The sequence below is a fragment of the Rana temporaria genome, chromosome 2 (genome assembly GCF_905171775.1).
Source record: "Rana temporaria chromosome 2, aRanTem1.1, whole genome shotgun sequence".
In the NCBI taxonomy this organism is placed as follows: Eukaryota; Metazoa; Chordata; class Amphibia; order Anura; family Ranidae; genus Rana; species Rana temporaria.
The window spans coordinates 429429630-429454625 of NC_053490.1; the positions used below are offsets into that span (position 1 = coordinate 429429630).

Genomic DNA, 24996 nt, shown 5'->3' on the forward strand with positions numbered 1-24996 from the left:
TTGTTCTTGTTATCTTTGGAATAAATTTAAAAGGATCGTTGTAAACATATAAAAATACATTAGAAACACACACACACACACATATATATATATATATAACCAAGCCCTTGGTTCACATCTGTGTAGCTGCATGTAGGGCAGTCCATTCATTTCCGTACCCACAAAATGCAGGGAAACAAGTCCCCAAACTTTTTTTTTTAATTGCACTGCAGCAAAAGCACCCCACGTTTTCCAATGTGTGGGGGTACCATTAAGAATTAATGGTACCCCTAAAGAGCAGAGCATTTGTCTGTGTGTCAGGAAATAGCACGATTTTGCGCGTGTTCTGCGACACGCCGTAACCAAGCCTTGGACTGGGGTGCCTCAAGACTGAAAATACTTTTTACGGTGTCCCGACTAGAAAAAGGTTGAGAAACACTGGCTTATGGATATAATAAACTAGATGCTAAGCTAGTAAGATAATCAGGCAATGCCATTACATTCACCCAGACCGTATACACGAGCAACAGTTGAAACCAATTCTTCACATTCCAGAAATATCAGCGCTGTACCTGCAACTTATCCTCCTCCTTCACCAGTTCCCTGGGTGGGAACAGATCCTTGGCTTGTATGTATTCCAGGCTGGGAGGCTCTTCACCCTGCAGAAAAAACAAACACAAAATAAGTTTGCTTGATGCACAAAGGTCTTGGGTTACTTCAATATGTTGGGTCACAATATATGTTACTGCAATGTACCCAAAAAGTATAGGACCACCGACTTAATCCCGGGAAATAAAACTACAAGTCCTAGCATGCCAGGCAAGAAGAGGATGCCTCTAGCTATCCGGTTAATATACTCCTAGTTTACGACAGGCAAAAAGATAAATAAATATAATATTATAAATATAATAATAAATAATAATAATGTAACCAGCAAAGGGTCAGCAAAAAAAAAAAAAAAAGGGGGGGGGGTGTTCCGAGGAACTGCAGTAGCTGTGAAAATAAGCTGCAGTGTTGGAGTTCTGCTTTAAAACAGATACTCCCGGCAGGGGGCTGTTCCTGCCGATAGTCGCCAATAGTCGCATGTAAAAATCCAACATGCTGTACACAAGGCAATGAATGGATTGACTTGGGTCCAATCAGCCTGTCCATAGATGGCTCAAATCTCGTTCAGTCCCTGCTGCATTGGCCAGGATTTGTACCTATGGCCAGATTAAAAGCTCAGTGCAATACCAGTTATCTTGTGCGGAAAATCGCTATACATGCATTTAGGCGAGGCTTACACACAATTTCAATGGGCAGGGGCGCTTTAGGAGCAGTGTATACACCACTGCTACAGCACCTCAAAGATGTGGCCGACAGGAAGTTTTTGAGCGTCCTGCCAGCGCACCGCTCCAGTGTGAAAGCCGTCTGGCTTTCACACTGGAGTAAGAGAAGAGGCTCTATCAGGGTGCTTTGCAGGCATTATTTTTTGTGCTATAGCGCCTGCAAAGCACCCCAGAAAGTAGCCTAACCAAAACACGATAAGTAAATCACGGTTGTCACCAGAACTAGTGTACACATTAGAAGAAGAGGTTCCCCCTATTCATGTTTCGGTGACAACCCTAAAATGTATGTCAAATCAAAAGCAGTGGGTTTTATCAGTAGTAGTTATTTATTTTTATTATTATTTTTTACAATGTTTTTATCAGCCCTGTTTAGGGGAGTTAATGAAATATCAGGGGGTCTAAACAGACCCCTGATGTTTTATTTTGAGACCGAGAAAGGAGAGCGAGGACAGTCCTCATTCTTTATCTCTGCAGCCACAGTTACACAGAATTAATGAACAGGAATAGGTTTGTACAGAGCTTCCTGTTCATTCCCAAGCTGAAGTAAACACTATGCTTCAGGGGAGCATACAGGGGCAGCAGAAAGGGAAAATGGAGTGGAGAGCAAGGTTCCCTTTCTGGGCATGAACACATACAATTTAATCCAGTGAGAACAAAAAAAAAAAAAGGGTCCCGCAACATTTTGGTGCTTAATTCCCATTGCACAGACATCATATGTGATCTGCACAGCATTGCTGTGCGAATCACATGCGATGTCCGTTTGCACCCCCCTCTACTGGCTGAATAAGCTGATCTGCTGCGTTTAAAAAAAAAAAAAGCGCCCTGGCCGTTTCTTCTCCAGCAGCCAGATAGTACAGTAAAAGCCGCACATGTTACACACAGTTAACCCCTTCCCAGCCCATGCCATTAGTACAGTGTTGGTGTACAGAATGTCTAAAGCTTCATACACACACATGATCGGACTTCAAACTTTTCCGTGGACTTTTGTTTGACGGGAGTTGGCCGGGCACACCCATAGCATACACACGGCAGGACTTTTCTGCAAACTTTCCCAACATCACGTTGTTTGTCAGTTTGCAGAGCAAACTTTTGTCCAATGAAAAACGAAAAAGTTTGTTCGATGGAGCGTACACGGTCGGATTTTTTGGAAAACGTGCTCATTTTAAAATTTGTTGGCAAAAAGTCTGACCATGTGTACGAGGCTTTAGTGTCACTAGCGACATCCGCATCGGTTAGGGACCCTCCTAGAAAATGTCTGTTAGTGCCAGATTACCCGCCACCCTATCATAGTCCCTCACTGATCATAGCCATTACCAGAATAGCATCAAAGCTGCGCAAACTGCAATACATACATACACCATAGTTTGTAGACATTGCTAGAACTTTCATACAAACCAATTCACATACACTTATTAGGAACATGTAGCAGAACACATTTTCTCCAAAATGTATGGAGACATTTGATTTTATTTGATTTAACAAAATTAGAAAATATTCCTCCCCAAAATGTTCGTTTTTTTTTCGTTTATATAAAATTTGGTCATGAAGTGGGTAAAACTTTCTGGAGGTCAAGTTGGTAAAAGCCTATAGGAAGCTCCCTGGAATATAATAGCAATCATACCCCTCTCTCCAGTGGCCCATGTCTTCTATCTTTACCATCCAGCATTGTAGACCTTGGCAGATTCCTCAGCAAGCAACACTTATGGGAGGCGTCGGTTACACACGCCATGCGCTGTGTCTCCATTCTCCAACCCCCAAGTTACCAGTGTATCCGTTAAAGATGTTGGGGGGGGGGGGCCTCAGTCATTCAACACTCCCAGAAATGTTGCATGCCAAAGAGTATGACCAAGGCTTCAGCACTGGAATGGAGAAAAAGGAAGACAACATGAGCTGCTGATGAGGGGAGTACAATTTTATCACAGGGCACTGCCGATAGGATTTTTTTTTTTTAGATCACAAAAAAGATTTTAGCACACTTACCAGCAAAAAAAAAAAAAAAAAAGTTATATACGGTAATAGCCAACACGACATATGGGCTGTACAGAAAAACAATGCAAAAAAGTTGTCATAGCTTTTTTAATACTTTACAAAAGGTCTTTCAAAATTTCACATGTTGGTAAAGTAACTCTTCAACTATAACTCTTAGCCCTGGTTCACACTGGGTACGATTTGGAACGATTTGAGATGCGATTTGACATGTCAAATCGCATCTCAAATTGGCAGCAATTGTCGGCAATGGCACTGTCCTAATCAGTGCGACGCCGCATCTGCGATTTCAAAAAGCAATTCCTGTACTACTTTTTGCGATTTTGGGCCGCGATTTACATTAAATTGCGGCCGAAATCGCAGTAAAATCGCGCATTTTACCGCGATTTTGAATTCGCAGCCGTGTGAACCTAGGCTAAATTGTTCATTGTAGGAAAATAATGGATTCCAAGCAGAAGCAACATGCCACCATTGCGCTCTTGATGAAGGAGGGGTGCAGGCTGTCCTATAACCCCTGAAGGCTACAGAATGTTTATGGAGATGTCACCATTGACAAAGAGCACAGATGGACGAAGAAGTTTAAAGGGGAAACCAGAATGGAGGACAAACCACAAAGTGGGAAACAATCAAACGCAGCCACTGGCACAAACCACCAGCGAATGGACTCCGATAAGTCACAATTCGTAAGCTTGCTGCACAACTAGACTGTTGTCACAATACCATACAGGAGATGGTGGAAGACTTGGAGAGATAAGTGGAAGTCTGCTCTGATCTGTTGGAAGCATTTGCAAGCAAATTTGTTACCAAGCAGGTTCTCGGTTCTTGTTACAGCCGGGAATCCCAGTTGTGTGTGCAGCCCTGCACACACGACCGGGATTCCCAGCAGTAAAAAGTCAGCCGGGAATCCTGGGGGGGAAAACCGAGAACCTGCTTGGTAACCTTCCATGTGTACAAACCAGAGGTTTTCCCATAGGGAAAACTGCGGTGAGAGCTTTGGCCGGGAATCCCGGCCGTGTGTGTATTCCCATAGGAAAACTGCTGGGGAAAAGACCGCCGGGAATCACAGCAAAAAATAAATAAATAAATAAAAAAAAGAAGAAGAACATGTTCTCATTTTTCCTACCGCAATTCCCGGAGGTTTCCCGGAGGTTTTCCTGTCGGAAAAACTGCTATGGAGCATACACACGGCCAGTTTTCCTGGCCAAAAGCTGTCATGGCAGTTATCCCGACGGAAAAACTGGTCGTGTGTACGAGGCTTACTGTATGTTTGTCAATCTGGTGACAGGTGATGAAACAAGGGCATAACTTTATGATCCAGAAATGAAGAAACCAGTCCACGGAATGGCATCACACCTCTTCCCCACGTCCCAAGAAATTTAAGAGCCAGCGATGAGCACAGAAAGTTTTTTTTTTTTTTGCTAGGGGCGTCATTTTCCAAAATTTTCTGGCACATGGCTGTACCATGAGCAGCAAGCAGTACATATACTCAAGAATCTGAAGATGATCCATATACCCAACAATGTGCGACCACAAATCAGGGAATTGGCAAATTCAGCTGGCCAGTTTTCCCCATCCACTATCCATCCCAGATTTAGCACTTCCACTTCTTCGATCCAAGAAAGGATAGTCTTCGCTGAAGATTTGATGACTCAAACAAGGTGAAAGTGAAACCAAGCGTGCACACTTTTTTCTTTTTACGAAGAGGATTTGAGAGTTGGGTTCAACGATATGCAAATGCTTCGATTGTGATGGAGCCTATGTTGAGTAGTACCTTTGTAGAAAGGAAGAGTTGCTCTACAAAAACAAGTGAAATTTAAATCCGATGCAAGTTAATAAAAAGTTATGCCCAATTTTGCATTCATTTTTGGTATAGCCCTTGTGCATGTAGAATCCGCACTGCCTTACCAACCGCCCTAAACACCTGTAAAGGCCTGTGTGTGCATGGACAGAGAGGCTAACAGATGGGCATTTAGGGGGCAAAAAAAAATAAAACCACACACACACACACACACACACACACCTAAAATAATGGGTGTTTGACAGCTGCAGTGTGCATGAGATCATAAAAGAAAGATACACTAAACATTTAATTCTTTACATCATTTAAAAAATAATATAATTAACTCGATAGAACATTAGATGAGCCACTAGAAAACTGTGGGTTCAAACTGCACCTAAAAATTGGGCTCAAGAGGACCAGTAATGCCGTTTATTCAGCAGCATTTTCAAAAGCCTGTTTATTTCCGGATCCGAAAACAATGGCATATTGATAAATAAGTTCCAAGGAAAAATCCAAAAATTAAGGCTTGTGGTCCTGCAGTACAATAAGGGTGGCCCTGTTCTTGTAAACACTCTATATTATCTCAAAGTGCCCAATTAGCCCCCCCCAGTTTCGATTCTGATACTACAGCATGTAGGGTGTGTAAAACAGATTAGGGGCAAGTCTGAGTCATTTAGCAAAAGACTACTGGGAGGGCTGACACCACTCAGTCCACAAAAATGCTGTGTGTCGTCATCCCACAACATGACCTAGCCGAGTCTATTCCATGTACATCAGATATTTTTCTGTACTTGCATGTATTACAGACATGTACTGCATGCGTTTTTATTTTTTTTGCCCTGGCATGCACGTGAACTCATGCTTAAACACGTGCCATTCTCTAGCTTCCCATGGAACCATAGCAGCGTTACACAGATCTGTGGCAGTTTACATTACTCTTAAAAGCGGAAATAAAAAATGCGGCACATAATTCCTACAACGACCTCTCCAGCGATGCAACGCTGAGGTTCACCCTAAACGCCCTCGCTGACATTTTTGCATCTTTTACAAATCTTGACTGGCCAACCCAGGATGACGCAACTCCTGCATAGGTGTACAGAAGTCAGTTCATCCCAGCACCCAAGGCATGCCGAAACAGTACACCAAGCTGCGCATGCGTGGCTGAGTGCACAGGATGAAAAAAACTTGCTAGCAGGAAGGTTAAAAAAAAAACACACACAGCGTCTCGTTTGTTATTGCTTACCCCCTAGATAGTTTATTTTTGATTCTGCATGTCTTACCACCCTAAGGTCAGGAAATTGGCAAAGCAGGTAAATACGGCACACTTAAATATTGTAGGGGTATATACACACGCATTTACAATTACAAATACAGATTTGTGCACAGGACTTGGCTGGTTCTTTTTAAAGTTTTTATTTTTTTAAACCACGCACGCACACACACGTACCACCCAGAAGTCTGCTGGAAAGTACTTTTCATGGCTCCATCCTGTCTTGGTAGGATGAGCACCCAATAGCCTTACAGGGGCACCATCCTTTCTAATGCCACGTACACCAGGCCGGACTTTCCAACAGGAAAAATAGAGAACCAGCTCTAAGTCCTTCAGAAGTTCCGGCAGAAAAAGTCCGAAGGGGCATACACACGGACGGAATATCCGATGAAAAGCTCCCATCTGACCTTTTCTACCAGAAATTCCGACCCTGTGTACGCGGCATTAGAGATAAAGAAATCCACTGCACGTGTGCGACTCTCGGGAAAAGGATGGCGCTTCCCCCTGTAGCGCTGGTCCTACTGGCTGGTTAGTCCTAGTAAGAATGGACTGAGCCATGCAAAAGCATTTGGCCTACAGGTATGTTAGCAGAAGAGAGGCATAGGTTTAAAATCGTATTAGCTTAGGGTGACGCTATTGTGTACAACAGCCTTTCTTAACCTTAACTTGGAGCCTTGCAAATAAAAGCCAGCAATAGACGGTTCAAATTATATGGGCAGGCAGTCTGCCATATTTGACGTGCGATTATTGGTAGCGGCTGTTATAGCTGCTAGCAATACTCACTTTGTTCTCCCAGCAGGGAAGACTTCCCCACCGGGAGAACACAATGGCTCCACAGTGGTGGGAGGGATTCCCCCAACATCACAGTTTCGATGGGGGAAACAAATCACCCCATCTATAGCCAGCTTAACTTTCCAGGTTCAGAGAATCCCTGCTAATAATCATTTCATCTACAGCTCACAGTAGCATGATGGTCACTGGGATGAATGCTCCTTACAGTTGTGGTCATTGGGAACTATCCCCCCCCCCCCCCCTTACAGATAACTAAAAAGGATCATTGGTGTCAGTGGTTACTTATCGGAGAGACAGGAATCCCCAATTTCTTGAGGAACCCCTGGCAACCTCTGGAGGAACCCTGGTTGAGAAATGCCAGTGTATAAATAGACTGCATAGAGTTTTTTTATTTTTTTTAAAATGATGAAATTAACCCGGGCGGCACAGTGGTGTCATGGTTAGCACTTTTGCCTAGCAGTTAAAAGGGTCGATGGTTCGAATGCCAACCACGACACTACCTGCCTGGAGTTTGCATGTTCTCCCTGTGCCTGCGTGGGTTTCCTCCAGGTTCTCCGGTTTCCTCACACCTCCAAAGACATGCCGGTAGGTTAATTGGACTCTGTCTAAATTGGAGAGGGAGAATATATATATATATATATATATATATATATATATATATATATATATATATATATATATATATATATATATATATATATATTAGTGTAAGCGTGCATGTATATAATGTATGTATGTATGTATGTATGTATGTATGTACGTACAGGGCCGGCCTTTAGGGTGTGCAAGCTGTGCGGCCGCACAGGGCGCCAAGGGCAAAAGGGGCGCTGTGCGGCCATCACAGCTCGCAGAATGCGAGTAGCAGTCAGTTACTCACATGATCATCACAGGAGTCCGACTCCTACGAATCACAGCAGCAGGCGCTGCCAGGTCCCCCTGCCCTGGGACAGGGTGAAGAGCAACGCATCGGCTGCGGCACCTGAAAAAAAAATGTCTTCTGCCGGCCCCGACAGGCACACTGCGCATGCGCCACTGCTGCTCGGGAAACTCCGAAAACGATTGGCTATTCTCGGGCAGAGGGCACATGCGCAGTGGCATCTAAGCGCCGGGCGGCGCCATTTTTAAATGCAAAGCCACACCGTCCACCGAAAGGTAAATCACACTAAGTCCCTGGCCCTGCATGCATCTACTTTTTCAGATAAAAAGGATATAAGGGACTTAAAATAATAATAAAAAAAAAAAATAAGTAAAATACAATTATTATTTGTTATAAATATTTTTTTCCTCTTTGTGTATGTTTAGGTGACCAGGGGGCGGGGGCGCCACAGGATTAGCTCGCACAGGGCGCCTGAACACCTAAGGCCGGCCCTATGTATGTAAGTAATGTATGCGTTGGATTGTAAGCTCCTTGAGGGTAGGGACTGATGTGAATGTACAATGTATATGTAAAAGCGCTGCACAAATTGAAAGTGCTATACAAAGACCTGAAATGAAGAAGAATAAACTAGGTCTCAAACTGGCAGCCCTCCAACTGTTGCAGAACTACAAGTCCCATGGGGCATTGCAGGGCTGACAGTTACATGCATGACTCCCACAGTCAGAGGCATGATGGGACTTGTAGTTCCGCAACAGCTGGAGGGCCACCATTTTGACCACATGAATTGGATTTTGACCTATTCATAGGAGTCGGCTTTTAAAAAACAAAAATTCACTTTAGCCTAAATTTTGTCTCCCTGTTGCTATAGGAAAAGAAGAAACGTGCACATTAAGATGAAGTATAACAGACTAGACACTGATCGGCTTGTATGGTGCTCTATATGCAGCTCAGTCATCCCCATCTAAATAACCTCCTGTGCCAAGTGATGATGTACTTGGAAGACACAGAGCCCTCTGTCATTGGGCCTAGCCAGGTAAGACCTCTGCACCATTAAAACGATACGTACTTTCCTCAGCTCAGTCATGCACAAGCAGAACACAATATCCCTGGGAATGGATATGTGAGAAGCAGCCGAGAGAACTGCCTAAAAACACCGTTGGGTCCATCGCCCACCTACAACCACTCCTACAGTGCCCTGTATAATGAGTGTCTTGTGACTGACAAACCATACTGCTATGCTGGGAGCAGGGGATCCCAGGGAGAGCAAAGCACACAGATAGGCATGGCATACAATAATCGCTCACATCTACAGGCAGGGTATCCCCAGCAAGGGAGTGGTTAGCAAGGATTTTCCACTACTGCTCACTCTGTACAACACAAAGCAGCAGCCCGGCATGCAAGTACCCAATGCCAGTCCATTGAAAAGATATTTACACATGATAAAGCATTTCTGATCCCATTTTCCCACAATGACACCATAGTGATCACACAAAACAAGCACGCCCTCTGCGACCCCCAAAGTCACATTATTGCATTGACAGCTTAGAGGTCCCCCTCCCCCCAGGCACAAAAGCACCCCCTGATCTTTTCCCACCCTCCCAGCTCCCTAAAGCTTAGGAGACTCACAAAGCAGCTGAGCACGGAGCAGTGAGAGCGCGGCGAGGGCTCAGTCATGCTGACAGGGGCCGCAGGGACCGGCCGCAGCTCTCACACAAGGGCTGGGCCGGTGTAACCATCGCGTCGCCTCTTCTGCTTCTGCACCCACAGCCAGCTCACTGCAGCCCCTCCATCGCACAGAGAGACAGAAAAAATAAAAAAGGGAGGAGGTGGAGGGAGGAGCAGGTGGTTCAGCTGTCTGTGCTGCTTGATGCCTCCTCCTCTGGCATGGAGTCAGACACATACACACCCCCTCCCATCTGCCGGATAAGCAGGCCTGCACAAGAACACCAACATGCTCAGTTATAATGTACCTAAAAAGAAGGAAAAATAAACAGAACCGACAGGAATGTGCTACACCTGAGTCATGACACTGCCTTGGGTGCAAACACATTCACCATAGGCAGCAATGTGATGATGCAGATCTCATCGATTCCTATTTAATGTAAATAAAGTTGGATTCTCATTTGCTTCATATTCGGATTTACTTTCTAGAGCCAACATATCCTGCATTACTTCAAAGTAAATGCCCAATCCTTTCAGGAGATCACAACTGCCGCGTACACACGATCGGATTTCCGAGGCAATAAAATCCGACTGTCCAAAACGCGGTGACGTAAAACACTACAACGAACCGAGAAAAATAAAAGTTCAATGCTTCCGAGCATGCGTTGACTTGATTCTGAGAATGCGTGGATTTTTCTCTGATGGAGTTCCACACAGACGTTTGGCATTTCCCGTCGTCCCCCCCCACAAGAAAAATTTCAAAAAACATGTTCTATTTTTTTACACAGATAAAAAAAAAAAAAAGGCCCACACACTGACTTTTTTCATTGGAAAAAACAATCGTGTGTACACGGCATAAGTGTTTGCTCAGCAACTAAAAGGGGACTTGCACACGGTACTGATGTGTAAACATCAATATTCCTGCCCAAAATTTCTTGCAGTTCATTTTGAGCATTTTTGCATGTGTTTTTGTGCATACATCATCATCATTTTACTAGGTGTCGATTTTCCGTAAAATTTAGAAATCATAAAAAAAAAAAAAAAAAACAACAACACACACACCACACACAGCATATGGAAAAAGTATTAGGGTTCATTTCCATGGACGTTTTTACAGCCACTTTTTTTAGCCTTTTTTACAGCTTAAAAACGCCTGTCCATGTTTTTTTTTTTTTTTTTTATTTAAATGTATTTTTGAGCTGGAGCTCAAAAACACCGCGGTAGCTTTTTTGCACGTTTTTGAGCGTTTAACGTCTGCCGTTTTTACAGCTCTAAAGCTGGAGCTTCAGAACGCACTGGTCCTGTTTTTTTTTTTGCAGCTTAAAAACGGCTCAGCCATCTACAGCTCAAAAACGTCATGGTGGGCATGAGGCCATAGACTAACATGGAGAGCTGTTTTTAAGCTGCAAAAAAACGCTCAGAAAAGTGGCTGTAAAAACGTCCAAAAACTTCCATGGAAATGAAGCCTTATGCTTGAATGAAAAGTACAGCTTATTCACTAAATAAACTAAAACTTAGCTTGCTTTACCTGTTTTTTACAGGCGTCCTGTCCCCACTTCCGGGAGACCAGCGAATTACATCAGCAGCTCGTCCCCCCCTCCTCCCTGGTCAGTGGGAGAGCACACTGTGCTTTGCGCATGCACAGCAGGGCTCCGGCCGTGAAGCTGAAAGGCTATACAGCCGGGTTCCCTTACCTGCAATGGTGGCGACAGCAGCACCCAACCAGTCGATGTAAACATGGGCTCTGGTGCCAACATCATTGGACTCCAGGACATTTTCACCCCCTTCCTGCCCAGGTCAATTTTCAGCTTTCAGTGCTGTAACAATTTGAATGACAAACGCGCGGTTGTGCGATGCGACTCCCAAACAGAATTGATGTACTTTTTTTCCCCCCACAAATAGAGCTTTCTTTTGGTGGTATTTGATCACCTCAGCGGTATTTATTTTTGGCGCTTCAAACAAAAATAGAGTGACAATCTTGGAAAAAAAATTAAAAAAATGTTTTACTTTTTGCTATAATATATATATATTTTAAAAAAAATGAAGATTATATATATATATATATATATATATATATATATATATATAAAATATTTTTGTTTAGGCCGATATGTATTCTACATATTTTTGGTAAAAGAAAATAAAAGAAAAAAAAAAAAAAAAAAAAACACTCATTAAGCGTATATTGATTGGTTTGCGCAAAAGTTATAGCGCCTACAAAATAGGGAGTAAATTATGGCATTTTTTTTTATTGTCGTTTTTTTTTTTTTTTTACTAGTAATGGCGGCGATCTGCGATTTTTATAATGACTGACATATCGGACACTTGACACTATTTTGGGACCATTCACATTTATACAGCAATCAGTGCTATACATTGGATTACTGTGTAAATGTGACCGACAGGGAAAGGAATAAACACTAGGGGGCGATCAAGGGGTTAAATGTGTATTCTAGGGAGCGATTCTAACTGTAGGGGGCATGGATTCACAAGGGAAGGATAACCGATCGGTGTTCCCCAGTACTGGGAACACACAGATCGGTCTCCTCTCACCTGACAGGATGTGGATCTGTGTGTTCGCGCTCGCGCGTCCCTGCTGTGCGACAGGCAATCGTGGGTGCCCGGCGGACATCACGGCCACCCCCTAGAGGTTCGGGAAGCAAAAGATGTCATATGATGGCGCCCCGGAGGGACAAAGGGTTCCTTCTGCCGTCATATGACAATACAGCGGTAGGGAAGTGGTTAAAATTCAGCTGCTACAGTATGTGTAGCTGACGACTTCATTTTTAAAGGGGGCGAGCGGAACTCTGCTTTAAGAACATTTCAACTATACATGAGAACAGGTAACACACCCCCCCGCCCCTCATAATAACGTAAAACCTTTCTGCCAATATGCATTATCAGTTATGGACAATGCTGTTCCAGAAGCATATATTGCTCTTGCAAGAGCTTGATGAATGTTCTCCTGTTTTTCAGGTGTTATTTCTCTATAAATGAAGGGATTGTGTATTTTTGGGAAGCAGTGGTTTGGAACACTTCCTTACTTGAAGACGCTGCTGGTGAAGAAACCTTTTTTGATGATCCAGAACAGCAGAAACAGTGTTTCTGGAATGAAAACTCTGGAGGGAAAAGCTACTTGCCCTTTTTTATTATGGTCCTCATTTAATTTCAGTCTTTAGGGCAACTCTGCCATGCAAGGATGTTTTGTCATTGTAGCATTTGGAAAAGAATATTTCTTCTCACAATATTTGCAAATTTCAGATTTGCTCTCAGCAGAAATTGCACTGTGGAAATGTTTCCAAACTCAGACGGACTTTTTACTGGGAGGAAACAAACTATTTACTGACCAAACAATAGGTAAATATCCTGCGCTGATGGAGAACAATAATAAAAATCATTTAAAAAAGTTAAAATAAGATAAACTAAATTGAAAAAAAAGGTAAGAGGATACATTTGTCTGACAAATAAGGGACAGAAATCTACTGTATTCCAACATTCACCCAATTGGACAAGATTAAACCCACAAGCAAACTAATAAGGATGAGCTCCGGTGTGTTCGCACAGCCCACGTGCAGAGCCCGCCAGGAATTTGGCACAGCGCCAATCACAGGCAGTGAAACATTGTCCTGATCTCTGCAGTCACGCATTGGGACGATGTCTCACTGCCTGCGATTAGCGCAGCGCAGACTTTCTGGCGGGCTCTGCATGTGGGCTGTGCGAACATGCCGGAGATCATCCTTACCCTTCCCCTGCACTGGCAATGATTAAGCACAATTGAACTGTGTGAAATGCATCTACCGAGAATGTGTGTTGGGGTCCCTTGGTATGATGACGTGTATTCAATAAACGGCATTTGGAACCACATGTTGTGCAGCCATTCCTTATTTCGATAATACCCATGAAGGCGGGCTGGGGCTGCCACTCATTAGGAGGTTTCATCAGGCATATCCACTTCACCTGGAGCAGTTCTGTTTTGACCCCCTACAGTGCCCCCTAGAAGCATTAATGCTTATTTTTCTCATTTGAGAACAGCATTGAGGAGGTACAGTGTTACTTGAACTGTATTCCAGGATTTGCTTGCCTTCAGCAGAGAGAACTTACAATGACTTAAGACTTTACATAAAGTCATAGACATCTTTCATTAAGGTCTTCATGTTGGTTTGAATACCATGTCATAGACGTTTTCTAGAAAAACAAACATTTGTTCCCCCCGCCCCCCCCCCAGGCCTTCCAATCTCTATGTATTTGCTAGGGTTGTCCCGATACCGATACTAGCATCGGTATCGGGACCGATTCCAAGCATTTCCCCGAGTACAACTCGGGGAAAATGCTACGATACTTTACCCGATACCTGACTTTCCCTGTATCCATCTCCAGTTCCCCCATCTGTTCTGCTCTCTTCCTCCATGCTCCTGTTCCAACCCCCCCCCCCCGCCCTCCGTGCTGCTGCCATTCTCCTTACTCCCTCCATGCTCCGTGTCCCCCCTCTGTGCCGCTACCCGTCTCTCTTCCTCCATGCTCCTGTGCCCCCCCCTCCGTGTCGTGCCATTCTGCTTACCCCCTCCGTGCCTTTGCCATTCTGCTTACCCCCTCCGTGCCGCTGCCATTCTGCTTACCCCCTCCGTGCCGCATCTGTCCTCAGTTCTGTTCTCCCCCTCCGTGCCGTGCCACAGCTGTCCTCCGTTCTGTTCTCCCCCTCTGTGCCGTGCCGCAGCTGTCCTCCGTTCTGTTCTCCCCCTCCATGTTCCGTGTCCCCCCTCCGTGCTCTGTGTCCCCCTTCATGTCCTCCTCCGCCCCCTCCGTCAGGATGGAGAGCAGCCGTAGGAGCCGCTAAACCCGGCTCCTACCTTTTCTAAATGAACAGAGTCAGTGATCACTGATTCTGTCCATTCATATAACTGAGCAATGTAAACTGTGTTTACAATGCTTCAGTTTATGAATGGATAGGAGCCTCTGTCTCCTGTCCATTCATTTCCAGTGCAGTTGAGAAAGGGACTGGGGAATCTGTGTCCTTAGTCCCTTTCTCTGTCTTAAAGGGGAGATGTCAGAGGTCTGTTAAGACAACAGGGCTGATTAAAAAAAAAAAAAAAAAAAAAAAATTGCAATAAATATATATATTTTTTTTTTAATAAAATGTTAATAATAATAATAATAATAATAATAATAATAATAATAAAAAAAGACACTGACAATCCACCCCGTCCCCCCAAAAAAAAAAAAAAGTCACATGACATAAGTAAAAAAATCGGTATCGGCGAGTAAAAAAAAAGGATCGGTACTTGTACTCGGTCTCAAAAAAGTGGTATCGGGACAACCCTAGTATTTGCATGTAAAATATTTGATCAGCAACCCATATTTGTTTTGTTTTTTAGTCATCTAAAAGTGTAGAGGGAGAAAAAAAAAAAAAAAGCCTGCATTTGGCAGGCAAAACACATCCAATTCAACACACTTGCATACAAATAAAGTGCACTGCTATTTTTCAAGAAGAATTTAAAAAAATAAAGGGAGGTAGATTAACCGCTTAACGCCCGCCGCACGTCTATTTACGTCCACAGAATGGCACGTACAGGCAGAAGGGCGTATATATACACACGTCCTTGCCTTCTAGCGGGTTGGGGGTCCGATCGGGACCCCCTCCTCTGCGTGCGGCGGGTGGCTTACCTGCGGGAGCGATCCGACTCAAGGGGGCGGCTGTTCGTTTGTCTGCCCCCTCGTGATCGCTCCCAGCCAATCCCGCGAGCCTCCGCCGTGTCACTTCCTCTGCCTGTAAAATGAAAACATAGGCAGAGGAAGTGATGCAGCTCTCATCTCGGCGGCATTTTCAAACGGCCGAGATGAGAGAAGACTCACACAGTAAGTCGCACCAACACTACACTGACACCACACACATAGGCACACTTAACCCCTTCCGATCACCCCCCCACCCCCCTGTCACACTGTCACTGAATGCAGTGATCATATATGTACTGATCACTGCATTTAGTGTCAGTGTGACAGCCAGTTAGTGTTAGGTTCAGGGTAGCCCCGTACCCCCCCCCCCCCTAATAAAGTTTTAACCCCTTGATCACCGCCCTAGTTAACCCTTTCACTCCCTATTGCCAGTGTCACTAAGCGATCATTTTTCTGATCGCTGTATTAGTGTCACTGTTGCCGCTAGGAAGCTAATTTTTTTTTTTTTATTGGGATTTTTTTTACTAAAAACATGTGGCTAAATAAATTTTGGCCTAAATGTTTGACTAAAATTTAGTTTATTCAATTTTTCTTATAACAAAAATTAAAAGATAGATTTTTTTTTCAAAAATGTCGCTCTATTTTTGTTTATAGCGCAAGAAATAAAAATCGCAGAGGCAATCAAATACCATCCAAAAAAAGCTCTATTTGTGGGAAGAAAAGGACACAAATTTTGTTTGGGAGCCACGTCGCACGACCGCGCAATTGTCTGTTAAAGCGACGCAGTGCCGAATTGTAAAAACGCCTCTGGGCATTTAGCAGCATATTGGTCTGGGGCTTAAGTGATTAAAAGGAGTACCACTTAGCTACAACAAACAGGTCTGAAATTTTTCATATGACATACCACATTCACTTTTTGAGTTCAATTCCCCTTTAATCACTTACATCAAGCACTTAATGACAAGCATTTTCCAGGTTTAAAAAAAGGAACATACATTAGTATGAAATATGAAGTCAGTTTTAACATCACGATGGCGTTGCGGACGTAACGTGACGCCGTGAGGGTGGGAGGTGCCGGAGCGCTCTATGGCAGCGAGGCAGCGTGTGTGCGGCGGGGATTCGAAAGATGCAGGAATCTGAGGGGATGTCAGAGCCCCGAAGCTAGCCCCGCGCTGCGCAGCGCGACCCTCCGCCAAGACCCAAAAGACCCCTGATGCAATCTGGAAGCAGGCGAACAGACGTCCGATTCCACAGACACGCTGCTCCGGGAGAGAACAGCGGAGGAAGACGGAGGAGGACGGAGCCGAGTGCGGGACGAGAAAAACAAGTCTAGTCGGGTCGGGTGAGACGCTCAGTAGAGCCGAGCAGGGTCGGTTGCTGCACCGACCCCCCCCCCCCCCCCTGCCCTCCAGCTATCTAGCCCAGACTGGGCTGACCCGGTTTGCATACATGTCAAACAGTAAGACAAATGCTGACAACCTGTGGCAGAGATCCATGAGGGAAAATAATTGATTTGTATGTTAATATGACACAGGAAAGATACGGAACCTGAAATTTAAAAAGGAACTGTAATTGATAAGATGGCCATATGGTGAAGCAGGTATTGATGTTCTTTTGTTGCATGAGGAGTAGAAATCTGCACTATTTGAAAAGCGGACACAGAATACAATATCTGCATACCATTGGTGCAGGATCCATAGGAGACTGTGAAATGCTGGTAAATTCTGGTGCTTAAGACGGGGGATACATTGAAAAAAAAAAAAAAAAGTAGGAAAGCGTCGCTTGGACCCGTGGCCTCTCTTGTTGTATGAACATTACTGAGAATAGACCTGTCAGTATATGAGGAACGGGAGGGAGGGAGGAAGATAAACCCCTAAACTCCTAAAAACCTCCAAATATCCCCCTATACACAAGGAGAGCACCCCCCTCTGTCCTTTCTCAGTGCTCTGTCGTTTTCTGCAGATTTTTTTTTTTTTTTTTTTTCTTAGTGTTCCCATTATCTATTTATATTTGTTGCTGTGCTGATGCTGCTTGGTTGCCTACTCGCCTATCTGTGTAGCATTGTTACCTCTCAGAATATCCTAGAAAACCTCCAAATATCCCCCTATACACAAGGAGAGTGCTCCCCTCTGTCCTTTCTCAGTGCTCTGCTGGTTTTTGCAGATTTTCTTTCTTAGTGTTCCTATTACTTATTTATTTGTATCGGTTGCTGTGCTGATGCTGCCCGGCTGCCTACTCGCCTATCTGTGTAGCATTGTTACTTCTTAGAATATCCTTGTAGTAGGGAAGGGGAGGGAGACAGGGGAAGGAGAAGGGCAGGAAGGAAATCCCCTTAAATAAAAAAATAAATAAAATAAAAATAAAAAAAAAAAAAAAAAAAAAATTCGCAAAACTGGGGAAGAGAATAAGACCCTCCAGCAATAGCAGGATGAATAGAACAACAACGAGGGGTGTTACCTCAAAACCAACTAAAAACAACTCAGGGAACAGTTCTATACAGCAATATATGACGCAGGAAGGGAGTCTCAAAAGCCCAGGGCTTGCAAAAAAGATTGATAAAAAGAAGAACGAAAGCAAAAAAGGAGTAAGTAGCATGGAAAGCTCTAAAGGTGAAATAACAATAGAAAGTGAGCAAGAGCTCCACAATTTGGAAGAGCAAGTCCAAGACATGCAACCGCCTACAAAGGCAGAGATGAACACAATGCTGCTGAGGATGGAAAATGTTATCAGGACAGAAATTAATAAAGTAAGAACGGATCTTGGCGGGCTCCGCGAAAGAGTGGAAGAGACTGAGAAAAAAATAGAGGAACAGGATCAGGAAATAAATTACCTAAAAAAACAAGTAAGGGCGCTGAGCGACAGCCAAAGATTGGCGGCATATAGGATAGAGGACCAGGAGAATCGCAACAGGCGACAGAACCTGAGAATTAGAGCGATAGTAGAAGAAAAGGAGGAAGACCTGAGAACTATCATGAACACAATATTCAACCCTCTGCTTGAGAGGCCTGTACAATCAAAGCCCCTTAAGATAGAGAGAGTCCACCGAGTAGGGAACCCCCAACAGATAGAGAGGTACGGCCCAAGGGATGTTATCGTGCGATTCAGGAATTATGTCGATAAAGCAGAAATCTGGGGAAGACTCAGGGGGAAATCCCTGAGATATAGAGACACTGAGCTACAAATATTCTCCGATTTGTCCAAAGAAACGTTGGCAAGAAGAAGACATTTGAAACCCCTCTTAGACTTAATGCGGGCACATAATATAAAATATCAATGGGGGTTCCCGGCTTGCCTCATAGGCATAAAGGGCAGTAAAACAGCACGACTTAGGTTCCCGGAAGAATTAAATGAATTTTGTCATAAAATGGATTTAACAGCCCCAGAGTTGCCGGACTGGGTGGACTAGGTGATCTTCTTATAGCCCCGAGGTTGGAGGGGCTGGATTGGGGGGAGGAGGTGGGGTGGAGAGCTGATGGAGCGCCCTAGAGTACCACCACTAGTGAGGAGCCGTAGGTGAAGGAGAGGAGACAACCTATAGCGGCTCTCAGGCCAGGAATGGGCCAGGATGGGGGAGGGGGGGGAAATGGGGGGGGGGAGGGGGGGGGGGGGGGGGGGGGGGGGGGGGGGGGGGGGGGGGGGGGAGGCAGAGAGACCATCTGACTGACTTCACAAGAAAATATTCCAAACACTTAAAAAAAAAAAAAAAAAAAAGACATATGACAGATGTCAAGTTTCTCTCATATAATGTAAAGGGACTAAATTCCCATACTAAAAGACACAAAATTCTCTGTGAATTAACACAGTATAAAACAGATATTGCTTATCTTCAAGAGACCCATATTACTTTGGAATCCAATATAAAGCTCTACTCAACAGAATACCCGATATGGTATTATGGGGATACAATCTCATCGCGATCCCGGGGGGTTGCTATTGGATTCGCCCGTAGAATCCGATTCGCACTGGTGGATAGACAAACAGATCCGGAGGGGAGATTTCTGTTCCTGAAAATAAAACTGGGAGGAGAGATCTATACCCTAGCTAATGTATACGCCCCCAATGTAAACTCGGTTAAATATATTAGTAAAATCATGAGAAAATTAAAAGAATTTGAAGAGGGCCATGTAGTTTTGATGGGAGATTTCAATTTCTGTATGAGCCCAAGCCTCAATAGTACGTCCTGTGCACAGGGGACAAATCGTGAGCAATTAAAAATACTGATAAAACAAATGACACAAAATCAAATGGTGGATATATGGCGGATCCTCAATCCGAGGGCCCGCGACTACACGTTTTTCTCACCTGTGCATGGGACGTACTCGAGGATCGACTATGCCCTCGTAGACCACAGACTTCTGGAGAGGGTGATAGAAGCAAGGTGTGAGATCATGACGTTATCAGACCACGCCCCTATAACCTTAAAAATAAAAACTTCTATACAAAAAGACACTCCACCAGAATGGAGATTGGATGAGAGTCTGCTGGGGGACGAGGAGGTAGTGGAGAGGATACAGAAAGAGTTGGAATGTTATTTTCAGGAGAACGACAAGGAGGGTATCTCAAGAGCATCCATTTGGGAGGCCCATAAAGCGTATATAAGGGGAATCTTTATTGTAGAAGGGGCAAGGAAAAACAAAATAAGAACGAGTAAATTAAAAACACTAAGGGAGGAGATATATCGGCTAGAACAGGAACATAAGTCACAGGGGCAAAAGAGGGAAATATTTCATAAGTTGAGTATAATAAGGGATGAATATAGAGCTCTGGCGGAACAAGAAACTAAGAAACATATAGACCGGACAGAGAGAGAAAGATACGTCTGGGGAAACAAACCTAGTAAAAATTTGGCCAGAATGGTAAGAAAAAAGAAAACTAGGAATTTTATAGAAAAAATCAGAGACAGGAAGGGTGACTTAGTATATGCGACAAATAAAATAGCAGAAGTATTCCGGAGCTACTATGAAGAACTTTACGATATCCAACAAAAGATCAGGTGCCCACGTGAAAAAATGGACAAGAGTAGGGAAATACTACAGTTAGCTAATCTCCCAAAATTAGAAGAAGAGGAGGTAGAAGAGATGGAAGGTTCAATAACGGAACAGGAAATAAGGGAGGCCTTAAAAAACACTCCTAAGGGGAAAAGTCCCGGGCCAGATGGCTTTACATCTGCCTACCTACAAAAGTTCAGTACCATCTTAATCCCCAGACTCTGCCAATACTTCAATGGCCTTGGAACTGACTATGAAATGAGTAGAGAGGCTCTAACAGCAACGATTACTGTGATCAAAAAAGAGGGAAAGGATAATACGACCTGTTCGGGCTATCGACCGATCTCACTCCTAAACGCAGATACGAAACTGTATGCAAAAATCTTAGCGGAAAGAATGAAGGGAGCGATGACAGCCATTATCCACCCAGACCAGGTAGGTTTTATACCTGGGAGGGAGGGAAAGGATAATGGTGTGAGGGCGCTCCTTCTCCTGGAGCAGATCAAAGAAAGTGGGACCCCCGGTCTATTCCTGTCGGTTGATGCTGAGAAAGCTTTCGACAGGGTAGACTGGGGATTCCTGATACAAACCCTAGAATTCATAGGAATAGGTCCTGGGATGATAAGGAGAATAAAAACCCTATATTTCCACCCGTGTGCAAGGATCAAAATTAACGGATCCTTATCCGCCCCTTTTGAGATGAAAAATGGGACTAGGCAAGGATGTCCCCTATCTCCCCTCCTCTTCGTCTTAGCATTGGAACCCCTCCTGGCAATGGTCCGACAAAACCCAGAAATCTATGGGGTAGAAGTAGGCGAAGACGAGCATAAATTGTCAGCCTTTGCTGACGATTTATTATTCTACATAAGTAGCCCAAGAGTCACCCTCCCGAAGTTAATAGATACCTTAAAACAATATGGCGAGGTCTCAAACTTTAAAATGAATACAACAAAAACGGAGATTTTGAATATTAATATCCACAAAGATGAAGAACTATATCTGCGGAAGAAATTTAATTTCTCCTGGCAAAGAGAGATAAAGTATTTGGGTATAAAAATGGCAAATACTTTGAAAAAAATATATAGAATAAATTTTATCCCCCTCCTCGACGAAATTAAAAGAGAAATTAAAACCATATACAATAGACCAATATCGTGGTTTGGGAGGATAAATGTGGTAAAAATGGTACTTATCCCCAAAATTTTGTATAAATTCCAAATGGTCCCAATCTATTTGCCTCCGTCATATATCAAAATAATTAACTCCCTTCTAATGAAATACATATGGAACAATAAAAAACATAGAGTCTCTGCCCAAATCCTAAAACGAACCAAGAAAAAAGGCGGCCTAGCTGTACCTGACATTAGATTATACTACAACGCTTCGGTCCTCACACGGGTCATAGAATGGGCTAAAGAGTCACAGGATAAAAGGTGGATAAGTATTGAATGCAACCTAGCGAGGGCACAGTTAGGGAGATTAATCTGGAACCCCCCACACTATAGAACCCTACACACGTCAACACACGCAATTACACATAACCCTTTAAGGATATGGGATCGACTACACAAACAATTAAAAACTAAATTCAACTCACCCCTTATAGATTTGAAAGAAAACGAATATTTTGCACCTGGGACTAAAGAGGTAGGTGGTAAGTGGATTAAAAATAGAACACAGTTAAAAGACATAACACTAGAGGGCAAAATTATGACCCTTCACGAAATTAGGATTGAAATGGAGGCACTCGGCGAGTGGAGATACCTTCAGTTGGTGTCATTCGTTAAGTGCCTCCCACACCCATTGAGGTCACGAGAGGAGTACACTACATTGGAACAGATGTGCAGTACCGAAAGCTCAAAAGGAAATATCTCCAAAGTATATAAATATCTACAGAAAATAGACGAGTCGGATACGCTAAACTACATACAGAAATGGGAGAGAGACCTAGGAGTTCCAAGGGGGAAGACGACCATAGGGAGAATCCTTAATTTGACTCATACTTCGGCGGTTGATGTAAAAACCGCCGAGATGAACTTCAAGTGTCTGACAGGATGGTACACTACCCCAGATAAAATGGCCAAATTCGGAGTAGGGGAGTCAGAGGAATGTTGGAGAGGATGTGAGGCAAGAGGAACGATGGCCCACCTGTGGTGGGACTGCGTAAAAATTAAAACGTTCTGGGGAAAAGTCTTGGATTTGATAAAAGAGATAACTAAAAAAGAATTGGAAAATAATCCTTGGATAGTCCTCTTTCATGGGGGAGAAACGCCAGTGAACGATTATAGGGGATCACTAATTCCGCATTTGTTGAACTCTGCGAAACGATTGATACCCCTAAAATGGAGAAACCCGGTAAGCCCGCAAATATGGGAGTGGATCGACTCTGTAGAGGGTACTTATAGGAGGGAGAAAGTAAAATACGGTGGCGAAAAGAACAAGGCAGGAAATAAGGAAATCTGGGAAACATGGATTGATTTTAAAAAGTCTCGGAAATACGCAGAAAATATGAGAGAGGAATAAGAATGCAGCAATATAGGAAATAAAAATACTAGGTGGAGTCGGGAGATGGTCTGGGAGGGGTGGGAAGGGTAGTGGGGGGGAGGGAGGGGTAGGAAGGGACTGGGATGGGATGATGTGCCATGTTATCACGTAATGATAGCATGTTTGATCTCGTACATATGAGGAACGCTCTAGCCCGCTTAAATTGTTAAAGGGCTGAAAGAAGATATGTTTAAAAAAAAAAAAAAAAAAATAATAAATAAACTACCACAAATGATGCTATACCTGAAATAGAGACGGAATTATGAATAAAATCATGAGCAGGTCTCTTGCTGTGGTTATGTCTGACGTGGAAAAAAAAAAAAGTCTATCCAAGGCAGCTCAAACCATCCATGGCAATGCTGGTATGCTCAACCAGGATAGCGCAATCTACATGACAAAGCACACATTCCTCTGCCTGAAAACACATCTCCCCAGAGACTTTCTATACAGCATTTCAACTTCTGTACAAATTGGCTGTGGTCCTGTGTGCTGGAAGTGATAATTGAATGCAAAGAAATTCCCACACTGTCAAGAATGACACCTTCTCCTCCACTGTAATGCACACGCTAAAAAGCATCGAAACTGGAAAGAGCCGGAAAGCAACATGGAGGAACTTTGGCCTCTTGTGGTTTTAAAATTCTTAGAACATATACACTATATGGGCAAAAAATATTTTCAAAAGCAAGGAAATATGGATCCCCCGATCCCAAATAAAAGGACTATAAATTCAGAAACTTGTGCATGCGCAGGGCAATTGCACAGCCATTTTTTTTTTTTTTTAACACATTGATATAAATGATAGTGCTGTGGAAAAGTTTTAGGCATTTGTAAAAAAAAATTGACGTGAAGATGATGGTAAAAGAAAAAGTTTATGAATTGAACAAGTAGTAAATAAACAGGATTAACCTAAATCAAGTCAATATTTGGGGTGTCCTCCCTTTGTCTCTCTCCCCCCCCCCCGTTTTCCCCGGGTGATCTGCCAGTATGAAAACTCTGGAGGGAAAAGCTACTTGCCCTTTTTTATTATGGTCCTCATTTAATTTCAGTCTTTAGGGCAACTCTGCCATGCAAGGATGTTTTGTCATTGTAGCATTTGGAAAAGAATATTTCTTCTCACAATATTTGCAAATTTCAGCTTTGCTCTCAGCACACCTCCTGTATTACAGTGTCCCCACTCTGGATGAAGGGGCAGACAGCAGCATTATTAGCTGGACCAGCAGATTTAAAGTGGTTGTAAACCCTATAATAAGGCTTACCTGTAGGTACTAGAAATATCTTCTGAACCTGTAACCATATATGCTTGCGTCAAGGTCATTGCCGCATGAGCACTGAAGAAATGGCACGATCCTGCCGTTTCTACAGTGCCTGTGCTGTCACCGTCGGGGCATATGCGGAAGTGACGTCACACGATTTCGACCAGTAACAGAGACCGAGTCCACGGCCCGGAAGGAAGAGATGTGAAGATGGACGCTTCTTGCAGCGGGGACAGCACAAGCTTCCTTTGCAGGCAAGTGCCACATAATGGGCTAGTATGCGATGCATACTAGCACATTATGCTTTTACTTTGGAGGGTTTGCAGTAAACAAAAGAGGAAGTAAAAAATGCATCAGGTTTCTTCCTCTTTAAATACATTAACAAATTTAAGTCAAACTCCAGCTCTCATTTTATAATCAGTTACAGCAAAGTTGTTTTTTTCCCCCCTTTTTGGATAAAGGTTTTACATAAATAAAAGGTGATCATGTATGCACCTTTGTCAAGAGCAAATGGTTGGTCTCAATCCTGCAAAGTAATACATCTGAAAAAAAGAGACTTACTGGCTGGATCACCAGATGAATTAAAAAAAAAAAAAGATAGTGCTCTTGTTCTGAGAGGACGTCATATGACGTCCTTGCCTTGCAAAGCCGCTAGGGGGCTTGCGCACCCACCGCATTACTGGGAACCCAATGCGCGTGCCCGGCGGGCACGATTGCCCAGTAACTGAGCAGGACCGTGGATCTCTGTGTGTAAACACAGAGGTCCACGCCCTGTCGGGAAGAGGAGACCGATGCTGTGTCCCCTTGTACATAGGGACACAGCATCGGTCACCTCCCCCAGTCAGTCCCCTCCTCCCACAGTTAGAA

The 24996-nt window shown here is 43.7% G+C and overlaps 1 protein-coding gene across 2 annotated transcripts in view; it reads right to left on the reverse strand.

The window, feature by feature from the left end:
* Positions 1-24996, reverse strand: part of MTMR4 (myotubularin related protein 4) — a 104464-nt gene that overhangs the window by 50462 nt on the left and 29006 nt on the right. Inside the window, exons 1-2 of one of the 2 annotated variants that reach the window (XM_040338285.1) lie at positions 9639-9826; positions 552-638 (exon numbers count right to left, since the gene is read on the reverse strand). In XM_040338285.1, the coding sequence (XP_040194219.1) occupies positions 552-638; positions 9639-9686 (135 nt within the window). In that variant the 5' untranslated portion in view covers positions 9687-9826. Of the gene's footprint in view, positions 1-551; positions 639-9638; positions 9827-24996 lie in introns of those variants that run through there. The other variant, XM_040338286.1, reaches the window with a different exon arrangement.